Genomic DNA, 21687 nt, shown 5'->3' on the forward strand with positions numbered 1-21687 from the left:
GGGCCTCAATATATGTAGCTGTTGTTCTGAGAACATACATTTTCATAACAAGAGCCTGTTCCTCCCCTCTCCTTCCCCTTTCCCACCTTCTATTGCTCACAGTATGGAATATCCCTTTGGTAGGTTTAGGTGTCCTGGTGATGTCCCCTCCCCACCTCTTGCCCACCCCTGGCCTGCTGGCTTTTGGGTGGGTTTGAGGGAGTCCTGGTGCTGTGCCAGCACTGCTCAGCAGCAGACACAACACTGGTGCGATACCACTGCTGTTGTAGCTACAGGTGCAGAGCACAGCACTGTATGGGCTCCTGCAGGGAATGTTAACTCCATCCCAGCCAGACCCAGCACAGAGCTGAACACAGGGCACCAGGTGGGGTCTCACGAGAGCAGAGAAAAGGGGGAGAATCACCTCCCTCGACCTGCTGGCCATGCTGATTTTGATGCAGCCCAAGGTACCATTTGCTTTCTGGGCTGCAGGTGCACATTGCCAGCTCATGTTGAGCTTCTCATCCACCAACACCCCCAGGTCCTTCTCCTCAGATCTGCTTTCAGTCCTTTTTCTGCCCAGCCTGTATTTGTGCTTGGGATTGCACTGGCCCAGGGTTCAAGAACAGACCATACAATGATTGTTTTTTTTCATTTTTTTTTCCTCCACCCTCCAAATTTATTCCAGTTTAGAAATTTGCATGTGTATTTGCTAGCCAACCTTAAGCTGGACCAGCCAGCGAGTAGCAGGGCCCTTGCGTCTAAGCTGGAGTATCAGGCAGGTGGTGGGGTCTGTGCTGCTCCTCCCAGGGGGACCCCTGAAGGTGGTGTGCATTGGGGGTGAGTGTGAATGCTACACGTGTGCAGCAAGCACCATGCTGGACCAGCCAGTGAGCTGGGGACCCGTGGGGCAGGTCAGGGGCTGGAAACTGTGCAGGAGTTCTGGATGGACAGATGGGCCATGCCGATGCTTGGCGACCTGGAGATGTATGCATGCTTTCAAACCCTGAGTGTGTTTGTGTGCCTGCACTAACGACTGTCTGTCCCTGCCAGCCAAAGAGAGGGCGACTTGGCTGGCTGTGTGTCTGTTTTACGTGAGTCCTGCCTGTAGGTGCTGTTGAAGGCAGCCCTTATGTGACCGGCTGTGTCACTGTCCTGTGTGTCTCTGGGACTCATGCTCAGCATTGCTGCTAGGTGAACCCCACAAGGGGGAAAGCGGCAGCTGCATCCCTTACCTTGGGCAGAGACTCCAATTTTTCAACAGCTGGGATGAAAAAAAATAGGTGTTTACAGAACATTGGAAGGACAAGAAGCGGTGCAAATGACTCAAACCACAGGCCTAGTGATGAGATTTGTAACTGGGGGGTGGGTGGGGGGAGAGGGAATGAAAAGAGCCACTCACCGCAGTAGGTTGCAACACCTGTAAGGAACAGACCCTTCACAGCTATCAAATCAATAAATTACATTGGCAGGAGGAAACCTGAGAGAACCAGGCTAAGGCTGAGCTCTCTAGGATTTGTGAAGAATCAGGTAGAAAAGGGAAATGCTCCATTGCAAAGGAGTAGCCTCACATTACTTAACTCTGACGGGGGCTGAGCAGTAGGGCTGAGTGGTGCAGAGGAAATTGCTGAGTGCTGGGGAACAAACATCACTTAACTCTGCAAATAAGGTGCTCACTGGAACTGTACCTCCCTCTTCACACAAATGCACATCATCCCTCTTGCAAATGGACAGGACAGCCCAGGGTCAGTGTGATTGCCAGTGGCACAAGAGGTCCTTGTCTCCAAGGATGATAAAAGAAACAGGAATGCAGGCAAGTCCCTGCACACTCCTGACATCTCCACTCACTGAGTCTGCCAAACATTTTGTAATGTTCAATCTGCTCATTGACCTGAGGACAAAGGAAAATGTACAGCACCAGCCTATACCCCACAGTGGTCTTAGAAGTAACTGCAAATCCCCTATAACCACGGGCAAAGAGACGTCCCCACCGACACATGCCCTGTGACACTGACCTCAAAATCCAGTTTGTGATGCACAGGCCAGTTATTCTGGTTCATGGGGTCTTGTCTTGGAGAAGCCAGAGGAGGAGCCAGCAGGACAGGTGGTGTGATAGCCACCTTGGACGGAGTATTTGGGGGCATCACCAGTTTGGGGTGATTTGGAGGGAATATTCAGCTGGAGGTGTGTCCTGGTTTTATTTGGGGGGAAATAGCCAGCTTGCATGGTACAGTTAGGAGTGATAGCTTGCAGGGGGGCGGGGGGTCAGACAATAAGGGAAGGCCAGGACAATTGTAATGATGTGATTGGATGTGTTTTGTTGCAAGTTGTGTATAAGCTGCTGCAAATTGTAATGGGGGGGCTTTCATTTCTCTGGTGGAAGACGGGGGTCTTATGATCTTGAGAAAGCTTTTGTAAAATGGTGTAAATCTGTCCATGGGTCCTGTTTCCTTCTTGGTCGTGGAACATCTCATGTCACTTTTGTGACAGAATTTGGCTCCCCAGGTGGGACTGCACTGACTGGTTGACTCCAGAGCCTCCCGGGATGATCTGGGCTGTGAACTGGGTAAAATCACCTGTTCTATGTCTCTCACAGATGTGGTGGAGAGGTAAAACTGTAAATTCACAGAAATCTTGCAGAGTGGTTGTGTCTTAAAATTGTAATTCCACATAAACCCTGCAACTTAGAAATTGGACAAGATATAGTGAGAGATTGATGCTCCACTAGCAGAAGTTTTGGAAAATTGGAATAAAATTGGTGGTATCTATAGGTTATCTAAGAAATAGGCAGTGGAATTTTGTCAGACACCTTGGCCTGCTACGACTGCATTAGGGTCTGCAGGCTAAGGGTGGCCTGCAGACTAAGGGTGGCCAGGAGTTGGCGGTTTTAACATAGATTGCCTAAGGTTGTTGTGATTATTATTGCAGGACCAAGTCCCTGCCCTGGTATGTTTGGGCAATTTGGAGAACTGAATTGCCCAAAGTGGTCAATTTAAATAAAATGAGTCAAAGGGTGATAGAAAAAAGGCGTCAGTTTAGACTCTTTTGTCTATGGAAGTTCAAGCAATTGCTGCTAGTGCTGATGGTGTTTCTGCTGTGCTGCTGTTGCCTCTGGAATCCTCCTCTCGCTCTCGTGTTTTGCACCCCTGGCTGTTCATCCTGCCCTGCCAGCTCTGCTAAAGAAGTTGTTCTCCCTTTGCCTGCCATCCTCCTTTCATGCTACCTGGAGGCTGCGGTGACAGTGTCTTTGGTGCAGGTGCCTTTTAGTGCTGCACTGGGCTAGTAACTGCAACAGAGGCAGAAGGAGAAAGAATAGTAAATTGGACAAAGGTAAGAGATGGTCAGCAAGGACCAGAGTACACCCCTCTGCTTTCCAAATGAGGTTGGAGAAACAGCTGTGAATATTTGGGAAAACAGATCCTGAAACAGGCCCTTGGTTGTCTCATTGTTTGTAGATCAAGCAGCCCCAGTTACCAAGAAATATTTTACTAAATATACCCCAGGATGGCAAGGTAAAACAATAGAAGTAATGAGCATAATGACATTTGTGTATAATGGAAGAGAAGAGGACACAAAAAAGCTAGACAAAAGAGGAAGTAGCAGGAGCAAATGGCAAGCCTTCTGGCAGCAACCTTAATTGGGAGGCATTTTAAGGGGAGGCAAATAAATAGTAGAAGTCAGAGTAGAGGTTGAGCAATACTAGAGGATTGCTGCAGTTATTCCAAGCAGCCACAGCACTGGAGAAGAGAATGCCCAGGAATCTCAGGAAAGGGGACCTAGAACGCAGGTTAGAGAAGCCTGATAGAGCAGGGGACAAGGGGAGGAAGATAAGCAAAGGTATTTTCAGATCACAAAGCTTAGCACTGGGAAATGAAACAGAAAGATACCTCCCAGGTGGATCCCAGGAAACAATAATAGATACAAAAATTTGAAATAAGGTTATTCATATTTAGTTGATACCAGGACAACTTATTCCACACTAACTGATGTCCCAGTGGGCTCAGACGTATCAGGAAATGTAAATGTCATAGGTGTAGAAGGAAAGCAGGGAACTGTTTCAAATATAGAAGATGTGATGGGCCTGCTGTTTGTAGACCAATTCTTTTTGGTATTAGAATCAGCATTTATTAGGGTGGTACTTATTCTGTAAATTGTGAGCAGAATTGGCATGTGATCACTCAAGGAGTAACCATAAAACTTCCAATAGAAAATGTTCCAACACTAGTGTTTATATGCTGGCAAAAAATAAACAAAACCCCTGAGGAGCTGAAAGACATACCACAAGGGCACGGAGTTCAATGGATATGGGGTTACTAGAGTCAGCAGCCCCAGTTACACTGAAAACTAAAGGAGGGAATTTCCCTCCTTAAAGCGATACCTATTCCCACAAGAGGTTAAAGATGGAATAATACTGACGTGTGAAGAGAGTTGCTGAAGAAGGGAATTTTAACCCCTTGTAAATTTCCTTGTAAAACAGCATTATTACCAATAAAGAAAGCCCAAGTGTGGCCCAGAAGTAAAGCTGTTTTTTACATATGTACAATGATTTTGCAGACCACGGATAAGAGCGTGTGAGAAAATAGCTGATCCATTTGTGGCCTGCACAAAAGCAGATGCTGAAGAACCACTGAAATATACTTCAGATTTGGAGAAAGCTTTCATAATCCTGTAGAAAGTTTTGATATCAGCACCCACACTCAAGATGCCAAATTACAGTAAGCCGTTCCATTTACTTGTCCACAAAAGGAAAAGAGTGGCCTCTGGGTCTTGGCTCACGCTTTGGGAAGGCGGACCCAGTGGCTTACTGTCAGCCCAGTTGGACCCAGTTCTTAAAGGCATGGCAGGAAGCATTAGAACAATAGCCTCAGCAGCACTGATAGTAGAAAAATGTCAGAAGATCGTGTTAGGACTCTAAGCACCCTGTGTGGTGTTGAATTGATGTTAACTAAATGTGCTTCTTTATCTATATGAGTTTCAGAGACTCCACAAGTACAAACTGCTGTTGACAGCCGATAACATCCTCTTGACAAGATGCAAATCCTTGAACCTGGCAACCTTGTTACCATTGGTGGCTGAAGGGGAACCACATCATGGCTGCATAGAGGTAACCCAGAATCAAGAAAAGATGACCTTTTCTTGATCTGTAAGACCAAGGTGAGTTCTTTCTTAATCTTGACAGACCTTACAGATTCTTACAGACCTTACAGATTCTTACAGACCTTACAGATTCTTACAGACCTTACAGATCCTTACAGACCATACCCTGCCAGCTCCAGACTGGACTCTATCTGTAGATGGATCATCTTATTACCTGGAAAGAAGGTGAGGAACGGGGTATGGCACCATGACCCAGAACAGATTACTAACAGCAGAGCCTATTTCTCCTAAACATAATGCCCAGGCAGCTAATTTAATAACCCTGACAGAAATCTGCAGGGAAGCAGAATGGTAAAAAGTGACCATCCATATGTCATAGAAATACGCTTTTGATACCTTCCACGCTGCAGGACAGTTGTGGAAACAGAGGTTTCCTGACCTCTAGTGGCAGCCGGACAGTAAATGCTCAACAGATTAAGAATTTGTTAGCAGCTATTAACCTTCTAGAAGAGATCAGTGTGATGCATCAGACAACCCACACTAAAGAAAAGACTGATTTATAAAAAGTAGGCACCTATGCAAACACTAGAGCCAAAGCAACCGTGAGACAGCCTTTGGGAAAAAAATCACATATTATCACAACTCAGGAGACTCTTCCTAATTTGCTAATTTTATATGAACAAATAGAAAAAGAAGAAATAGAAGAATGGAAAAGACTAGGTGCACAGATAGATAAAAGAAGGCGGGAGTGGCAGTGGGGGCATTGGATTCAGAGGTGCCAGAGATCCCAGGGTTACTCAGGCTGTGGGAGATGATCGTGGGGGCAACCCTAAGGCAACAGAGGCCAGTGAGGGTGATTGTTGTCCCAAGGGGGTTTCCTGACAGGAGCTGTCAGTTGTGGGGACATCCAGGAGCCATCCCTATGCCTGAGCCCCCTAGATCCTCGGGGGCAGCTGCAGTGGCCTAGTGGTGCTGGTAGACCTGGGCTCTGCTGGAACAGCACTCAGAGGGCAGGCAGAACATGGGAAGTGACAAACACGGGTGCAAATAGTCTTCTTGTGCTCTGAGGACAATTCCGGGCTCAGAAGCACCATTTCAAGTTTTTTTTTTTTCTTTTTCCTTTCCTTTTTTTTTTTCCTTTTCACACCTGCTGGCTCTGGGGCCAGCTTTTTCCCCACGTGGTGTAGTGCACAGGGAGGTTCACCACACTACCTCATCAGTCCCCCTCAGCAGCTCTGGCTGCTGGCTCCTCCTGAGACTGTAGTGCAGGCTCCCCTGAGTCCTTCGATCCCATCCTGGGGCTCCCCATCTCTCACCCTCCCCGAGTCCTCAAAGTCCTGTGTTCACTTGGAACCACCATCATCCCCAAGTTGGCCCTCACAATCCGTGAGCTCTTGGATGAGGTGGGGATTGGTTTCCTTCAGCACATCAAGGAACAGGTCCTTGCAGGTGATGTTCCAGCTGGGCATGAAGCTGTAGAGGAAGCGCATTTGCTCGTGCCTCGTGCCCTTTGCTCGGATGCTCACGTACTGCTCGTCAGTCAGAACACGCTCATAGAGCCGGTCCAGAATGCTGTTGACTGATGTCACACGCTGGATCAACTGCTCTCGGTGTTTCTCCACAAAATGCTGTCCTGGTGTACAGGGTGGAGATGTACAGAGGGTGAATGGTTGGGTGCTTCTGCCAGCTTGGCAGGAGACAACCCACCAGTCTGAAGGTCTCATTACTGCTGTCCCTTGACCCTTAGGACATAGGTGGCATGGAAAATTAATCCATCTTGTATCTCCCACTTCCACTAAGATTTTGTGCAGGAGAGAGAGAGATCCATAACCTCAAAGCAGATCTTATCCTGGTCCTCCTCACCCTAGACAGAATCTCTTTCTAGAGATGTACTTTATAGACCACAACCCTGAAGTGGTTTGGAGCTTTGATGTAGTTCTTTGGGGCTGTGGGGGACACCTTGGGTTGGCAGATAGGACAGAGTTGTCTCCAGGGACACTTCCGTCTTGGAGCTCAAGTGGGACCTCCTGGGAGTCTCCTAGGGGACCATATGGATGAGCAGAGGGACATGATGGAACCCCAGTCCTGCACTGACAGGAGCTGAGATGTACCAGCTCAGAAGACATCTGCATGTAGAACCCTGAGCTGTGGTTCTTTGGTGTTGCAGTGAATCCTGAAGCACTGACGAAGGGGACACAGGAGTCCACAGATTCTTCTGCATTATGGCCTCATGGCCCTTCCCCTTCTGGCAGCCTGGCCCATATTAGGGAGAATGAAAGCAGTCATGAACTCACCTTTATGTCTGACTTGGAGAGCAGAGGATGGCTCATGCTCCAAGAGTGAGTGACCTGCATTGGTGAGCAGCAGAAAGGAAGATGTCAAGTTAGGTGGAAAGCCATGGCTGGCATTCTGTGGAAATAGCTCATGTCCTCATACTGTCCCATTGTCCCTGGCCTGGATATCATACTAGAATCACAGAATATCCTGAGTTGGAAGGGACCCATAAGGATCATCCAGTCCAGCTCCTGGCACCACACAGGTCTACCTCCATTCTCCCCTGAGATGAGTATGTCTGCTGAAGGGAAATCTGCCACCATGACTGAGGAAACGCTCCTTCCACATTTGCTGCCTGAAGACGCCTTCTCCCTGGATCTCCCTGCCAAACCCACACACCCCAAAAGATGAACAAACCTGAGCATGTTGGAGTGGAAGAGGTGGCTGGCTGCTTGATGTCACCTGGAGGAGAGACAGAAGGAGAATGGAGAGTACGTATTGAAGACAGGAGGATGGGACACACTAATTGATGTCTGAACATCTGCACCTGAGCATGTCTGCACCATGCTCCCTTTCCAGGCCAGGGTACCCCAACATTTGGACATCCTCCAAGCCTTTCAGAACCTGTGACATAGACCTGCATCCTGCTCTCCCTACCTGCCCTCAGGAGGGTGTCCCAGAGTGGCCTGCAGTCCTTTTTGCCCTCCTGGACCACCTTTGTCAAGGTGAGCTGCATTCCTTCCTCCATGTCCTTGGTGTAGATCTCGGTGAAGGCCTGACGTCTGTCCAATGACAGGTAGATGAATTTCAGCTCCTAGCAGAGGCAGGGTAGTGTGTCAGGATGATCCATGAGAACACTACTGTTCACCCTGGTCGTGAGGTATGAGGATCACTTACTTTGGGGTTTATCTCTGCCCTTGAAGGACTGGATACGCGATACCACCTTTTAAATTTCAGTGGTCGGTTGGTGTTGGGAGGTTTGTTCACCAAGAGAGAATGTCCCCTTTTCTTCTCATCCTCATCCACCGCCTGCAAAATTGTAGCACAGTGACTTGAGAAGGGGTGATGGGAGTGCCAAGAGGGCAGGGAGACAAAGTGCTAGTCTGATTGCTCTGGTAGGTCTCAGCTGAGGAGGAAAAGCTACAAGCAGATTGAAAGAGCAGGATCCCTCTGATGCCTTGTGGGACCTTCAGCAGAGGCCTTTCCTCCAGGTGATTTCACCGCATGAACCTGATGCTCTTGCTGGGCCAGAGGCACAGAGAAGGTGGTGTTTAGTGTCCCCTGAGATTAACTGTCGCTCCAGGCCACCCTCTGATAGCATGTTGTTGCTGCTGTCCCTCCCCTCTCCTTAGATGACAGGCACACTGCCTGGCCTCTCTGGGGATTTGTGCCCCAGTGCAAGCACCTAAAGGTTGGGCCTTGCTTCTGACCACATGGCCAAGGCTGTTCTGTGGTCAAGGGAGAGACATGTCCTCCCAGAAGCTGTCTGGTAATGTGTGCCATGGCCAGGCAGAAGAATTGCAGTCTGGAGGCACCTGTCTCTCTTGACTGCATAGAGGACTTGCACAGGTGACCTGGGTGTGCACCCTGGGGACCACCAAACTTGAATGAACAGAATCAGAGGCACACTCACCTTTTCCAGGCCACGATGGTTGGGGATCAGGTAGAGATGAAAGGTGATGTCTGCAGCACTGAAGACCCGATAGAGGAGCACAAGGGAATGGATGGGGATGAATGGCAATTTGTCAGAAAGAAATATGACACCCATGGGGGAAAAGCTGGGGTACTGCAGCACAGCATGGAATGGCTTCACCCTTGTAGGCTTCTCCAGGAGTAGGTTCCCATCAACAATGTGGGCAATTTGCATCCAGGAAGTGTTTTGCTTCCCCTCTGTCAATGGACAAAATATGTTACAGATTGGCTTGCCCCACCATGGCAGCCAGCCAGCAAGTGGGTGTGCATTCCTGTAGGGCCCATCGCTGTCTCACCCACCAAGCCATCATTTTTGCCACAGTACCTCCAAGACACAGGAAGTGTGGGATATGAATGGCCTTCACAGTGCCTGGTGGGGCATGGATGTCGAACACAGGGCCAACCTCCATCCATACAGGGGGGATCCCTGAAGCCAGGTGACGCTCCCAGAAGGAGTACTTGTATTCAATGCTGGTGGCTGTCCTCACCAGGAACTCAAGGTCTGTCTCGACACAGCGGAACAGACCAGCCCGAGGCAAATGAGCTCTGCAGAGTGGTGGAATGAGAGGAGAAAGGAGCTGTCAAGTTAAACACCAGGCTGTGGGATCACCCTGCCCTTTTCCTTGGAATGTTCTGCTTTGAGGCTTTCCTCGTGTGAAGACATGGCAGGGATCTGCGCTGTAAAAGCACCTGTGTCTCCCTGTTGCATGGATGTCTTCCTCTGTTGGAGGCTTTCCTGGCCTAGAGATCTTTAATTGGCATGAATTAATCCCTTCTACCTCTAGTAAGAACTGGTCCATGCTTGTAACTGTGCAGGGCAGAATGGAACAGACCCAGCCACCATGTGCTTACCTGTATATCTCCTTCTTCCCTTGTTTGTCCCCAATAATCTCTGGGTTCACTTCTTCTGCCCAGTCCTGAACAAAAATCACAGAGTGTTCAAGGTTGGAAGGGACCTCAGGAGGTCATGTAATACTGTTTCCAACAGCATTCTCCTGGAGAAACTGGCTGCCCATGGCTTAAATGGATTTATACTTCTCTGGGTAAAAAAAATGGCTGGGTGGTTGGACCCAAAGGGTTGTTGTGAGTGGAGTTAAACCTGGTGGGCACAGGGCCACAGGTGTTCCGCAGGGCTCAGTATCGGGGCCACTTTTTGTTTAAGACTTACATCAGTGATCTTGATGAGGGGATGAAGTGAACCCTCAGTGAGTTTGCCGATGACACCAAGTTGGGTGGGAGTGTTGAATCTGCTTGAGGGTAGGAAAGGTTTGCAGAGGGACCTGGATAAGTTTGATCAATTGACTGAGTCCAATCACATGGCGTTCAACAATGGTAAGTGCTGGGTCCTGCACTTGGGTCATAGCAACCCCATGCAGTGGTATAGGCTTGGGGAAGAGTGTCTGGAAAGCTGCCCAGAAGAAAAGCTGAAGGGAGCAACAAGAAGGGTGGTTAGGCATTGGAACAGGCTGCCCAGGGAGGTGGTGGAGTTGCTATCCCTGGAGCTATTTAAGAGGTGTGTGGATGTGGCAGTTAGGGACATGGTTTAGTAGTGGACTTGGTGGTGTTAGGTGCATGGTTGGACTTAGGTTTTTACAACCTAAATGATTCTACAGTCTGGTCTAAAACCCCTGTTCAAGCAGGCCCACCTAGAGCAGGTTGCCCAGGACCATGTCCAGAGAGTTTTGAAGACCTCCAGGGAAGAAGACTCCACAACCTCTCTTGGCAACCTGTGTCAGTGCTCTCAGGCTTTCCTCATAGAAGTGCTCCAGGCCTTTTGTCATCTCCATGTCCCTATGTGGGACTCTCTCCCATAGCTCCATGGAGCTCTTTCTTGTACTGGGGAAGCTCTGTGCAATAGTACAGCCAGTTGTGTGTCATCTACAAACTTGGTGATGGTATGCTCTGTCCCATTTTCCAGATCATTAACGAAGATATTAAACAGGACTGCACCCAGCACAGATCCCTGATGTACACCACTAGTTAGTGGACTCCAACTAGACCTTGTGCTACTGACCACTACCCTGAGGGCCCAGGTGTTCAGACAGTTTTGAATCCACCTCACTGTTTGCCCACCCTGCCATCCATCAACAGCTTCACTATGAGGATCTCAATGGGGGACAATGTCAAAGTTGTGGATATTGTCTTACTGAAATCCAGGAAGACACTATCCATGGCTCTCCCCTCATCCCTCAGGCTGGTGGATTAAAGAGGATGCGCTGGTCTTCGCCCTGTGGGCTTCCTGCTGGGCACTTCTCTGGCTCTGACTCAGGGCTTAAGGCTCAGAAAATGCATTGGGCTTTTGACTGTCCAACATGGAATGAGGCAAAGACCTCTTTAGGATTGTATCCAAACGCACTGAAGTGACTGGAAATGAATCCCTCCTTTCACTTCCCTTTGCTGGCCAACACCAGAGATGGATGTGTACAAGGGTGGCCTGGGAAACCACTGTGGCATGAGCAGGCAGAGATGTTGTGCATACCCTGAGCCCAGCTGCTGGATATCTTCATGCACTCACACACTGTCCTTGAAGAGGAGCTCCGAGAAGCTCTTGTAGCCAAGGTTATTACAGGAGCAAGGAGAACCCAATACTGCCTTACCTCTTCAGTGGGACATGACATGCAGATGGCACATGAGCATGTGTTCCTGCTCGAGCTGGGACTGGTGCTCTTATCAACGTCTCCAAAGTGTGTATATTGTGGTAACATGGATGTTGCTGCCCCATGGATGCTGCTGCCCTTGTCTGACCAGTCTGTCTTTTTGGAGGGCATATCCCCAGCTGTAGCTGTCAAGTAACAAGCAAGTGAGCATCCTTTCTCCCTAAGGCCTCAGGAGCTGTGATGACCTCCCCAACTCCTGAGGTCTTGTAGGAATTTCTTGAGCCTGAATGCTCCAGAAGAGCTGTCCCAGTCCAGAACCCACCTTTACATTTTCCCCTAAACCTCTTGCAGTCCTTCCTCTGCCTGCCCTACAGGCCTGTTCATGAAGGTTGAAGCCAAGAGATCCCAGCTGACATTTGAGCCCCACATTTCTTATTCAGCGGCAGGAGGCCTGAGGAATGACCTTTTCCCATCCTCCCTGTGCTTCCATTTCCCAATATATCCCTTGAAAAGACAGCTTGGGGAACAGCAAACAGAAATGCAGCTGAGCTGTAGAAGACACTTGCCACTGCCTGGAATAGTGAAATGCTGCATCATTGCTCAGCACATAGTACAAAGGAGGAAACCAAAAGCCAAGAACTGTCTGGATCCTTAGACTTTTAAAGTAGCATGACTACATAGAATTTGAATTGATCTAGCTGCTTCTCTGGGTAACTCTCCATTCTGCATGCAGCTCTTAGTTATTTGGCTGCAGTGTGGATTTAATTCTGTTTTATCAGTTGTGATAATACACTTGTCAGGAATATTTCTGACTTTCTTATCCTGAATGGTACTGGGAAGAGAACTGGAGTGAAGTCAGTGGAATCATCTGTGCTGCGAGGCACAGCCACATAGAAGCCCTCTTGGTGCCATTCCCTGATTATGGTTACAAGATGCTTTGCTGACTTTGCTTGTGCAGTTTGAGTCTCAAGTGGCTACCCAAAGTGGAGCTGAGGTCTTTACCCACCTTACTCCAGCTAAGGTGGGTTTACCTCTCTCTCCAGCAGTGAGAAGAAAGGTAGACTTGCATCCCTCCCCTCCACTGCCCAGGACAGGTCTGAGTTTGGCTGAAGGGAGACATCCCTGTGTTGCATTTCCTCATGAGGAACATCTAAGTTCAGCCATAAGTTTGTTGGGTGTTTTGTAGCCTGTCATCTCAGAAGTGGAGAGATTGTTCCCTCCAAGGCTTGGTTTGTACTGAAGCCAGGTGCCTGCCACGGATGCACACGGAAAAGGTGGAAACTCAAAGCCAGCTGTGCTTTTGGAAGGGTATGTCTTGAGGGACGGGGGATTTTGGGAGGGTGATACATTCAGAAAGTAAGAAGATGATGACGCTGAGCAATTCAGAGCTCACCCAGCACTTACCGCCCTGAAGAACAGGGTCAGACTTTGCCAGGGAACCTGCAGGAGAGAGGAGTCAGTGGTGATGTACCGAAAGCACGGTGATGTGATTGCCTCAAGGGCTTGTGAAAGATTGCTTGGAGAACAGTAAAGGTAAGAGAGCTTCTAAATAAAATAAATACAGCCAAGCAATGAGAGGAGGTATTGCTATGGTATGGGAGAGCAGCAACTTCCAATACTGTCCAGTGCATAGCGCAAGGATGGGGACCACAGGCCAAGGACTGCCTGGATCCTCAACTATCTTAAACTTCATTCAAGCACCAAATGGGACAGGAGGTGGTTTTGAGAGGGTGAGGCATTCAGAAAACGGGCATGAAGGTGCAGAGAATTTCATAGGTTACCTTCAAGTATTACAGTGTGTCCCTGGGGATCTGCAGGAGAGAGAAGTCAGCGGTGAGGTACAGAAATCTGGGTGACTTGATTGTCTCAAGGGCTTGGGAAAGGCTGCTTGGAGAACAGCAAAGGTGAGACAGCTTCTAAGTAAAGAAATGCAGCTGAGCAACAGGAGGGGGTACTTGCTGTGGTGTGGGAGAGCAGCACCTTCCACACTGTCCAGTGCATAGCTCAAGGACGGGGACAAAAGGCCAAGGACTGCCTGGATCCTAATCCATCTTGAACTGCATTATTGCACCCAATGGGACAGGAGGGGACTTTGGGAAGGTGATGTATTAAGAAAATAAAGGGATGACAATGCTGAGCAGTTCAGAGCTCACCTTGAAGATAGAAAATATCATCCCAGGGATCTGCAAGAGAGAGGAGTCATTGGTGAGGTACAGAAAACAGGGTGACTTGATTGTCTCAAGGGCTTGGGAAAGTCTGCTTGGAGCACAGCAAACGTTAGACAGATTCTAAGAAATGCAGCTGAGCAACAGGAGGTGCTACGTGCTCTGGTGTGGGAGAGCAGCAGCTTATGGCATCATCCAGTGCATAGCTCAAGGATAGGGACCAAAAGCCAAGGACTATCTGGATCCTCAGCCATTTTAAACTGCATTGGAATCATAGAATCATTAAGGTTGGAAAAGACCTTCAAGAGCATCTGGTCCAACCATCACTCTACTACCAATGTCACCCACCCAAATAAACCATGTCCCTAAGTGTCAGGTCCAACCTTTCCTTGAACACCCCCAGGGACAGTGACGCCACCACCTCCTTGGGCAACCCGTCCAGAGCAGAGCACTGAGCAGAGTTCACCCAGCACTTACCATCCGGAACTGTATAGATAGGCCATGCTGGGGGACCTGCAGGAGAGAGGAGTCAGTGATGAGGTACAGAAAGCAGGGTGACCTGATTGCCTTGAAGGCTTGGGAAAGGCTGCTTGGAGAACAGCAAAGGTGAGACAGCTTCTAAGTAAAATAAATGCAGTTGAGCAACAGGAAGAGGTATTACTATGGTGTGGGAGAGCAGCACCTTCCAGCACTGTGCAGTACATAGCTCAAGGACAGGGACCAAAAGCCAAGGACTGCCTGGATCCTCAGCCATCTTGAACTTCATTATTGCACCAAATGGGACAGGAGGGGAATTTGGGAGGGTGACGCATTCAGAAAATAAGGGCGTGATGATGATGAGTAGTTCAGAGTTCACCCAGCACTTACCACTCTGATATTTAATGCCAGACTGTGCCCGGGGACCTGCAGGAGAGAGGAGTCGGTGGTGAGGTAGAGAAAGCAGGGTGACCTGAATGCCTTGAGGGCTTGGAAAGGCTGCCTGGAGCACAGCAAAGGTGAGACAGCTTCTAAGTAAAGAAATGCAGCTGAGCAACAGGAGGGGGTACTTGCTGTGGTGTGGGAGAGCAGCACCTTCCACACTGTCCAGTGCATAGCTCAAGGACGGGGACAAAAGGCCAAGAACTGCATGGATCCTCAAACATCTTAAAATGCATTTGAGCACTGAATGGGACAGGAGGTGGTTTTGGGACGGTAATGCATTCAGGAAACAGGGGCATGGAGGTGCAGAGAAGTTCAGAGCTTACCTCGAAATTCTATGGTGTGCTCCTGGGGACCTACAGGAGAGAGGAGTCAGTGGTGAGTTGATTGCCTCAAGGGCTTGGGAAAGGCTGCTTGGAGAACAGCAAAGGTGAGACAGCTTCTAAGTAAAATAAATGCAGCCAAGCAACGGGAGGAGGTATTGCTGTGGTGTGGGAGAGCAGCACCTTCCAGCACTGTCCAGCTCAAGGATGGGGACCACAGGCCAAGGACTGCCTGGATCCTCAACTATCTTAAACTTCATTCAAGCACCAAATGGGACAGGAGGTGGTTTTGAGAGGGTGAGGCATTCAGAAAACGGGCATGAAGGTGCAGAGAATTTCATAGGTTACCTTCAAGTATTACAGTGTGTCCCTGGGGATCTGCAGGAGAGAGAAGTCAGCGGTGAGGTACAGAAATCTGGGTGACTTGATTGTCTCAAGGGCTTGGGAAAGGCTGCTTGGAGAACAGCAAAGGTGAGACAGCTTCTAAGTAAAGAAATGCAGCTGAGCAACATGAGGAGGTACATGGTATGGTGTGGGAGAGCAGCACCTTCCAGCACTGTCCAGTGCATAGCTCAAGGACAGGGACCAAAGGCCAAGGACTGCATGGATCCTCAACCATCTCAAACCGCATTAGAGTACCAAATGGGAAAGGAGGGGGACTTTGGAAGGGCGATACATTCAGAAAACAAGGGATTCACAGTATAGAGCATAACCAGCACTTACCCTCTGATATGATGCTACCCTGTGCCTGGACAGCTGCAGGATAGAGGAGACAGTGACTTGGAAAAAAGTAGGGTTAAAGCAGTAGGGTTAAAGCATCTGCAGTCCTGGGATTCTGGTGGAAGCATGAGTTTTCCTAATGTGTTCTTAATAGCCTCCTCTACTTTTGTCATTTGACAGTAACTGGTGTGCTGTCACCTCCTATAGAAAAGGCTTCTGACCATCCCAAGGACAAATGTTTTTATATGCATCTGTAGTTGGCCCATTATCCTGAAAGGCCCAGCCTCTGTCTTGACTTTTTCACAACTGGGAAGGTAGTAAGGGTACATTTCTTACCTGGATATGCTAAAGTGAGAATTGGATTTGTTGTACATAGAACCTTATACAGGCAATATTTGTTTGTGACATCCCACGTTGGCACCAGTTCATAGAGCTTCTGCATTCTCTTCTGGTTGGTTCTTTCTGACATGATGCTGTCAGACTGCTCAGAGGTCAGTACACGTTCACGGAGGAGAGCCATGATGACATTAGCCACATTAGAGGCTCGCTGGATCACAATTTTTCTGTAGCGCTCGACAAAACTTGCCCCTTGCAGAGAAGTGGAGAATACATTTGGTGCAATTCATTCCTCACCTCATCAGGACAGTTGTAGCAATGAAAGAACCTGAATGGTTGTTGTGTCATGCTTCCCCCTTTATCCCCCAGGGAAGAGAAAGGTCTGATGAAGGTGGGATGCTGGGTTTGACAGGAACCCCCTGCCCTCCACCCAGGAGGGTGCCCCAGCTCTGCGTAGCCCAGAGCCCCATCCAGTGCATTCTGCCTTTCTGCAGTGGGGCCCATGGGGAGAGGTGGGGTTGTGCAGGGACCCTCCAGCTGCTTCTCTGGGGTGAGGCTGGAGCAGAGAGCATGTTGCTTCATCTGCAAGTTATTTACACAGACTGGAGACTTGTGAGTGCACCCCGGATTTCCAGGGAAGAGCTCGGTAGGAGGAAGCATTTGCTCTCTATGGGACCAGGTTCTGAGATGTGTGTCTTGGCACATCATTTTGGGCTGAAGGCAGTGCAGTGCCAAGGGGAACAGGCTTCTGCAGCACTTGCAGTAACAGATATGGGACACTTGGACTCAGGGCTGCCCCAGTCCCTGCCTGCACCTCATTTCCCCCAACTTACCATAGGTCAGCTTGTGCAGGAGTGCATATGCCAGGGTGCTCCTGCCCATGGCCCTCAGCACTCTGACTGTCACCTCCACGCAGTAGGACTGCCCGTAGTAGCTGCACAGCAGCTCGGCGAGGGCTGCTCGTGACATCCCCATCAGGCTCTCCAGGTCAAGGTGCTCATACTGCTCCTGGGGCTGGATTTTACTGAGTTCCCTCTTGAATCTTGGGAAGGCATATCTTCCTAGCTCCTCAAGGGTTTCCCACAAGAGATCTGCCATGATTTTCTCCATACTGCCTCTTGATGCCCCAGTTCACCCCAGTGCTGCTGCAAAGAGAGGCACATGCTTGCGGCCTGGCTGTTGCAGGGTGCTATTGCCCCCCATAGAGCAGGAGTTTTTTGCTGCAGGGAGGCAGCAGAAACGTTAAGGACATCTTTCAGCTGGTGCTATGGGGACTGGCAGGTTATTTAGGGATTCTTTGGAGAGTGAGGAAAGACCGTAGGGCTGTGGTTATAATTAGAGTTGTTTCAATTCATAACCATCTAAGCAAGCAGCGTAGCTTATTCTTACCTGAAATAGCTTATTGTTGCACATAATTTGTGTGCAACAAAGTACGCTATACTTATTAGCATAGCTTTTTTACTGTCTAGAATTCTTGCTTTCCGTGACTTTTCAGTCACTTCCTCTCTGGTAGCTGTAGAAAGCGAAATCAAACCCTTTTTCCCTGTGGGAGTACTGGGATGTCCTGAGATAGGGCGGAAACCCGTCTCCCCCCATTTCTTACACTGCTCATCCCCTCCGTATCATCTCGCATCCCCACTCCCCTTCCCAGCCTCCCTCCCTCCCGGTCTCCCTCCCTTTGCCTCAGCCCCCCTGCCGCCTCGGGGACCCCACGTACGAACCCCCCACAGCCTCGGTGCCTCGCAAGTTCCGCCCGTGCATGCGCAGAAGTGGTGGTGCCTTTGGGTGCTTCTCAGGCTGGGTGGGGAGCGGCACACGTGGGGGGAGGTGTGGCCGTTTCTGAACCCTGAGGGAGCGGCGCTGGGGGCACGGCGCTGGGTGGGTGGGGGGGACAGGACAGGGCGGGACACAACGTGTGGGCATTCACCCACAGACTTTAATCTGGGCTGGACAGCAAGGGGCGGGGGGCTCGGGTGGTGGGTCCATGCTGCTATGCCCTGGGACACTTGTGTCTGTGGTGTGTGTAAGGGACCGGTGTGTGACTCTGTACATTTGCAGTGCGCTTCAGGCTGGAGCAGCTAGTCAGTAGGTGACCCCTGAAGTAGATAAAGGGTCTGGGGTCTGGGCAGGGGTTCCAGGTGGACAGAAGAGCCATGACAGGTTCTTGAGGGGTCCATAAATGTGTGTGTGCTCGAAAACCTGGAGAGTGCGGAGTGCGTCTGCAGTACTGACATTCTGTCTTTACCAGCTGGAGAGGAGGCAGGGGGCTCAGCTCTCTCTGTTTCACAGAATCACAGAATGGTAGGGATTGGAACGGACCTTGAAAGTTCATCTATTCCAATCCCCCTGCCAGAGCAGGAACACCTAAATCATGTCACACAGGAACACTTCCGGGCAGGTTTTGAAAGTCTCCAGAGAAGGAGATTCCACAGCACCCCTGGGCAGCCTGTTGCGGTGCTCTGTCACCCTTACTGTAAAAAAGTTTCATTTCATATTTAAGCGGAACCTCCAATGTTCCAGCTTGCACCCCTTGCCCCTTGCCCTACCATTAGATGTCACTGAGAAGAGCCTGGCTCCATCCTCCTGACACTCGCCCTTTACATATTTATAAACATTAATGAGGTCACCCCTCAGTCTCCTCCAAGCTAAAGAGGCCCAGCTCCCTCAGCCTGCTCCACTCTTAATCATCCTCGTGGCTCTGCGCTGGACCCTCTCAAGCATTTCCCTGTCCTTCTCCCTTTCATGTGAGTCCTGTGTGTAAGAGCTGTTGAAGGCAGCCCTTTGCTGAGGCTGTGTGACCAGTTGTGTCAGTGTTCTGTATCTGTCATTGTGTCTCTGGCATATGCTCAGCTTTGCTACCAGCTGAAACTGCAAAGGGGAAAGCGTCATCCATGTCCCTTGCCCTGGGCATTGACCCTGGGTCTACAGGCATGGGGCTGGGCCCCAGTGGCTGGACAGGAGTGGAACTGGGTTGGAGCAGCTGGAAGAGGAGGCTGCGCTTCTGACATCCCTGCATATCTGGTGTAGTTGTCAGGATCTGGTCAAGACTGTGTGTATGTGATGGGGGCCTGATCATTTACTAAGGTGCCCACAGTGATAAATTTCCAAGAAACTTTTAGAACACTATATGGGCACCTAAATGGGACCTGTGTTAGTGAATTCCAGCTTTAACTGAAATGGCTTGAAATGATTGGTTCAGGCCTAAAAACTGGAATTTGTACTTTGTGTGATGAAAATAAATGCTTACCAAAGTATTTTCAAAATATCCTGTTGATAATAGATCACTTCCAACTATGAAACTGATAAATTATATTGGCTATAGAGCTTGAAGTAACCTGAGAGAATCAGGCTAAGGCTGAATTCTCTACAAATTGGACTTGTCAAATTTGTGAAGAATGGGGTAGAAAAGGCTAATGCATAGTTACAGAGGATCAGTGTTATCTTACATGGTTTTCAAACTCAATGGAGCTGAGCAGTAGAATGGAGTAGTAAAGTGGAAATCTGTGATCTATGGGAGGAGAAAAACACATCACATCACTTAACTCTGCAAATAAGGTAGCTAGTGGAAATCTCTTGTGTCCCTTTCATAGGACAATTCCATACCATTCTGCTTGTAGATAAGAAGAGGCTGGACAAAGTAACTCATGGTCAGCCGGTATAATGGTCTGTGGCAAAAAAGATCCATGTGTCCAGGTAGCCCATATATGACTGTGAGCCAAGGGAACATAGGAATGTCTTTTTAAGGATCTGGGATCCTTCTAGGGATCCTGAGAGAAGCTGCCTTTCAGAACAGCAAAAACTCGGACGGAGGATGAGCCAGGTAGCAGTTTCAGAACTGTCCTGCATGGTTTCACCCTCCACCATCCTGAGTAATTTAAAAGCTAAAGGCAACTGGAGTGGCTGCACTCAGTAATGAATAGGGGTAACCACAGGGCAAGGGACTGAGATAACATTCAGAGCTCCCACCTCCACCACCACAGAGACAGAGATATCAGGTTCATACATCTAAGCAGCAGGAATTTTGCTTTAAATGTTTCAGTCATATCGACCCCACTCTAAGCTAACTACTCCACCACCACCAGATTGCAATTTGATATTTTTAAGGGTGAAGAAGGTGGGGCCAATCAACTGAAACTGAGGCAATCCCCACTCCCATACAGCTGCTCAGAGGTGGCGTGCTTGGGTTCCTATGATGAATCCAGGAATCTTTCCATGTGAGAGATTCTTGAGAATATAATGAAGGAAAAGGTGGGAAGACTCTCATAGAATCAGAATGGTTTGGGTTGGAAGGGATTTGAAAGATCATCTAATTCCAGCCCCTTGCCACACCGTACCCAACTTGGCCTCCTTAAACACTTCCATGGATGGGGCATCCACCACTTCTCTGGGAAACCTGTTCCAGTGCCTCACCACCCTTAGAGTAAATAATTTCTTCTGAATATCTAATCTAAATCTACCCTTTTTAAGTTTAAAAGCATTCCCCCTTGTTCTATCATGACATTACCAGATACAGAGCCCACCCTGAGCTTTATTGTAGGCCCTTTTTAGGTACAGAAAAACAGCTATGATGTCTCCCCAGAACCTTCTCTTCTACAGGCTGAACAACCCCAGTTCTCCCAGCCTCCTTTCATAGGAGAGGTACTCCAGCCCCTTGATCATCTTTGTGGCCCAATTCTGCACTAGTTCTAATAGGTCCATGTCCTTCTTGTGCTGGGGTCCACAGAACTAGAGTATTACAGGTGTGGTCTCATGAGAGCAGAGCAGAGGGGGAGAATCACCTTCCTCAACCTGCTGGCCACGCTGCTTTTGATGCAGCCCAGGGTACGGTTGGCTTTCTGGGCTTCAGGCACACATTGCCAGCTCATGTTGATCTTCTCATCCAGCAACACCCCCAGGTCCTTCTCTTCAGGCCTGTTGTCAATCCATTCTCCACTCAGCCTGTATATGTGCTTACGATTGCCCCGGCCCAGATGTAGGACTGCACTGGGCCTTGTTGAACTTCATGAGGTTTGCACAGGCCCACCTCTAAAGCCTGTCAAGGTCCTTTTGGTTGGCATCCCTACCCTCTGGAGTGTCAACCACAGCACACAGCTTGGTGTCATCAGCAAATGTGCTGAGGGTGCACTTGATCCCACTGTCTGTGTCACCAACAAAGATGTTAAAGAGCACCGGTTCCAGTACCTACCCCTGAGGAGCAGCAATTGTTCCTGATCTCCACTTGGAAGTTGAGCCAATGATCACAACTCTTTGAGTGTGACCATCCAGCCAATTATTTATCCTCTGAATGGTCCATCCTATCCATGTCTCTCCAGTTTAGAGACCTAGGATATCATGGGGGACAGGGTCAAACGCTTTGAACAAGTGCAGACAGAGGACGTCAGTTGCTCTTCCCCTATCCATCAGTGTTGTAAACCTGCCATAGAAGGCCACCAGATTTGACAGGCACAATCTGCCTTTAGTGAAGCCTTGTTGGCTGTCACCAGTCACCTCCATATTTTCCCTGTTCCCTAGCATAGTTTCCAGGAGGATCTGCTCCGTGATCTTGCCAGGCACAGAGGTGAGACTAACTGGCCTGTAGTTCCCCAG

The 21687-nt window shown here is 49.2% G+C and overlaps 2 protein-coding genes across 5 annotated transcripts; both read right to left on the reverse strand.

Moving 5' to 3' along the window:
* Positions 1 to 6210: 6210 nt before the first annotated feature.
* LOC118159971 (NACHT, LRR and PYD domains-containing protein 1b allele 2-like) lies at positions 6211 to 11776 on the reverse strand. Of its 4 annotated transcripts, XM_035314502.1 has the most exons (9): positions 11640 to 11776; positions 9895 to 9959; positions 9368 to 9588; positions 8984 to 9240; positions 8248 to 8379; positions 8008 to 8164; positions 7768 to 7812; positions 7371 to 7424; positions 6211 to 6721 (listed from the first exon to the last, which is right to left on the reverse strand). In XM_035314502.1, exons 1-9 carry the CDS (start codon positions 11745 to 11747, stop codon positions 6420 to 6422), a joined length of 1341 nt encoding a protein of 446 aa, XP_035170393.1. In that variant the 5' UTR covers positions 11748 to 11776; the 3' UTR covers positions 6211 to 6419. The 4 variants fall into 4 exon arrangements, with proteins under 4 accessions (XP_035170393.1, XP_035170394.1, XP_035170395.1 ...); XM_035314503.1 differs by lacking the exon at positions 7371 to 7424; XM_035314504.1 differs by lacking the exon at positions 7371 to 7424 and having other exon boundaries at positions 6633 to 6745; positions 7538 to 7812.
* Positions 11777 to 12776: 1000 nt separating this feature from the next.
* LOC118159975 lies at positions 12777 to 17079 on the reverse strand. Its single transcript, XM_035314510.1, has 6 exons — positions 16935 to 17079; positions 16102 to 16353; positions 15769 to 15801; positions 13793 to 13822; positions 13044 to 13079; positions 12777 to 12889 (listed from the first exon to the last, which is right to left on the reverse strand). The coding sequence occupies exons 1-6, from the start codon at positions 17074 to 17076 to the stop codon at positions 12777 to 12779; spliced, it is 606 nt and encodes a 201-aa protein (XP_035170401.1). The 5' UTR covers positions 17077 to 17079.
* Positions 17080 to 21687: the final 4608 nt, after the last annotated feature.

The sequence above is a fragment of the Oxyura jamaicensis genome, unplaced genomic scaffold (assembly GCF_011077185.1).
Source record: "Oxyura jamaicensis isolate SHBP4307 breed ruddy duck unplaced genomic scaffold, BPBGC_Ojam_1.0 oxyUn_random_OJ72840, whole genome shotgun sequence".
Classification (NCBI taxonomy): domain Eukaryota; kingdom Metazoa; phylum Chordata; class Aves; order Anseriformes; family Anatidae; genus Oxyura; species Oxyura jamaicensis.

Coding starts and splice junctions, on each gene's coding strand:
- LOC118159971 (XM_035314502.1), bottom strand. CDS start 11,747: ATGTTACCACAATATACACACTTTGGAGACGTTGATAAGAGCACCAGT. Junction 9,589..9,894: donor GGGAAGAAGGAGATATACAG/GTAAGCACATGG, acceptor ACCACTCTGCAG/AGCTCATTTGCCTCGGGCTG. Junction 6,722..7,370: donor TCTCCAAGTCAGACATAAAG/GTGAGTTCATGA, acceptor GTACATCTCCAC/CCTGTACACCAGGACAGCAT.
- LOC118159975 (XM_035314510.1), bottom strand. CDS start 17,076: ATGGGGATGTCACGAGCAGCCCTCGCCGAGCTGCTGTGCAGCTACTAC. Junction 13,080..13,792: donor TGATATTTTCTATCTTCAAG/GTGAGCTCTGAA, acceptor TCTCTCCTGCAG/GTTCCCTGGCAAAGTCTGAC. Junction 12,890..13,043: donor TGACCCTGTTCTTCAGGGCG/GTAAGTGCTGGG, acceptor CATCCGTGGCAG/GCACCTGGCTTCAGTACAAA.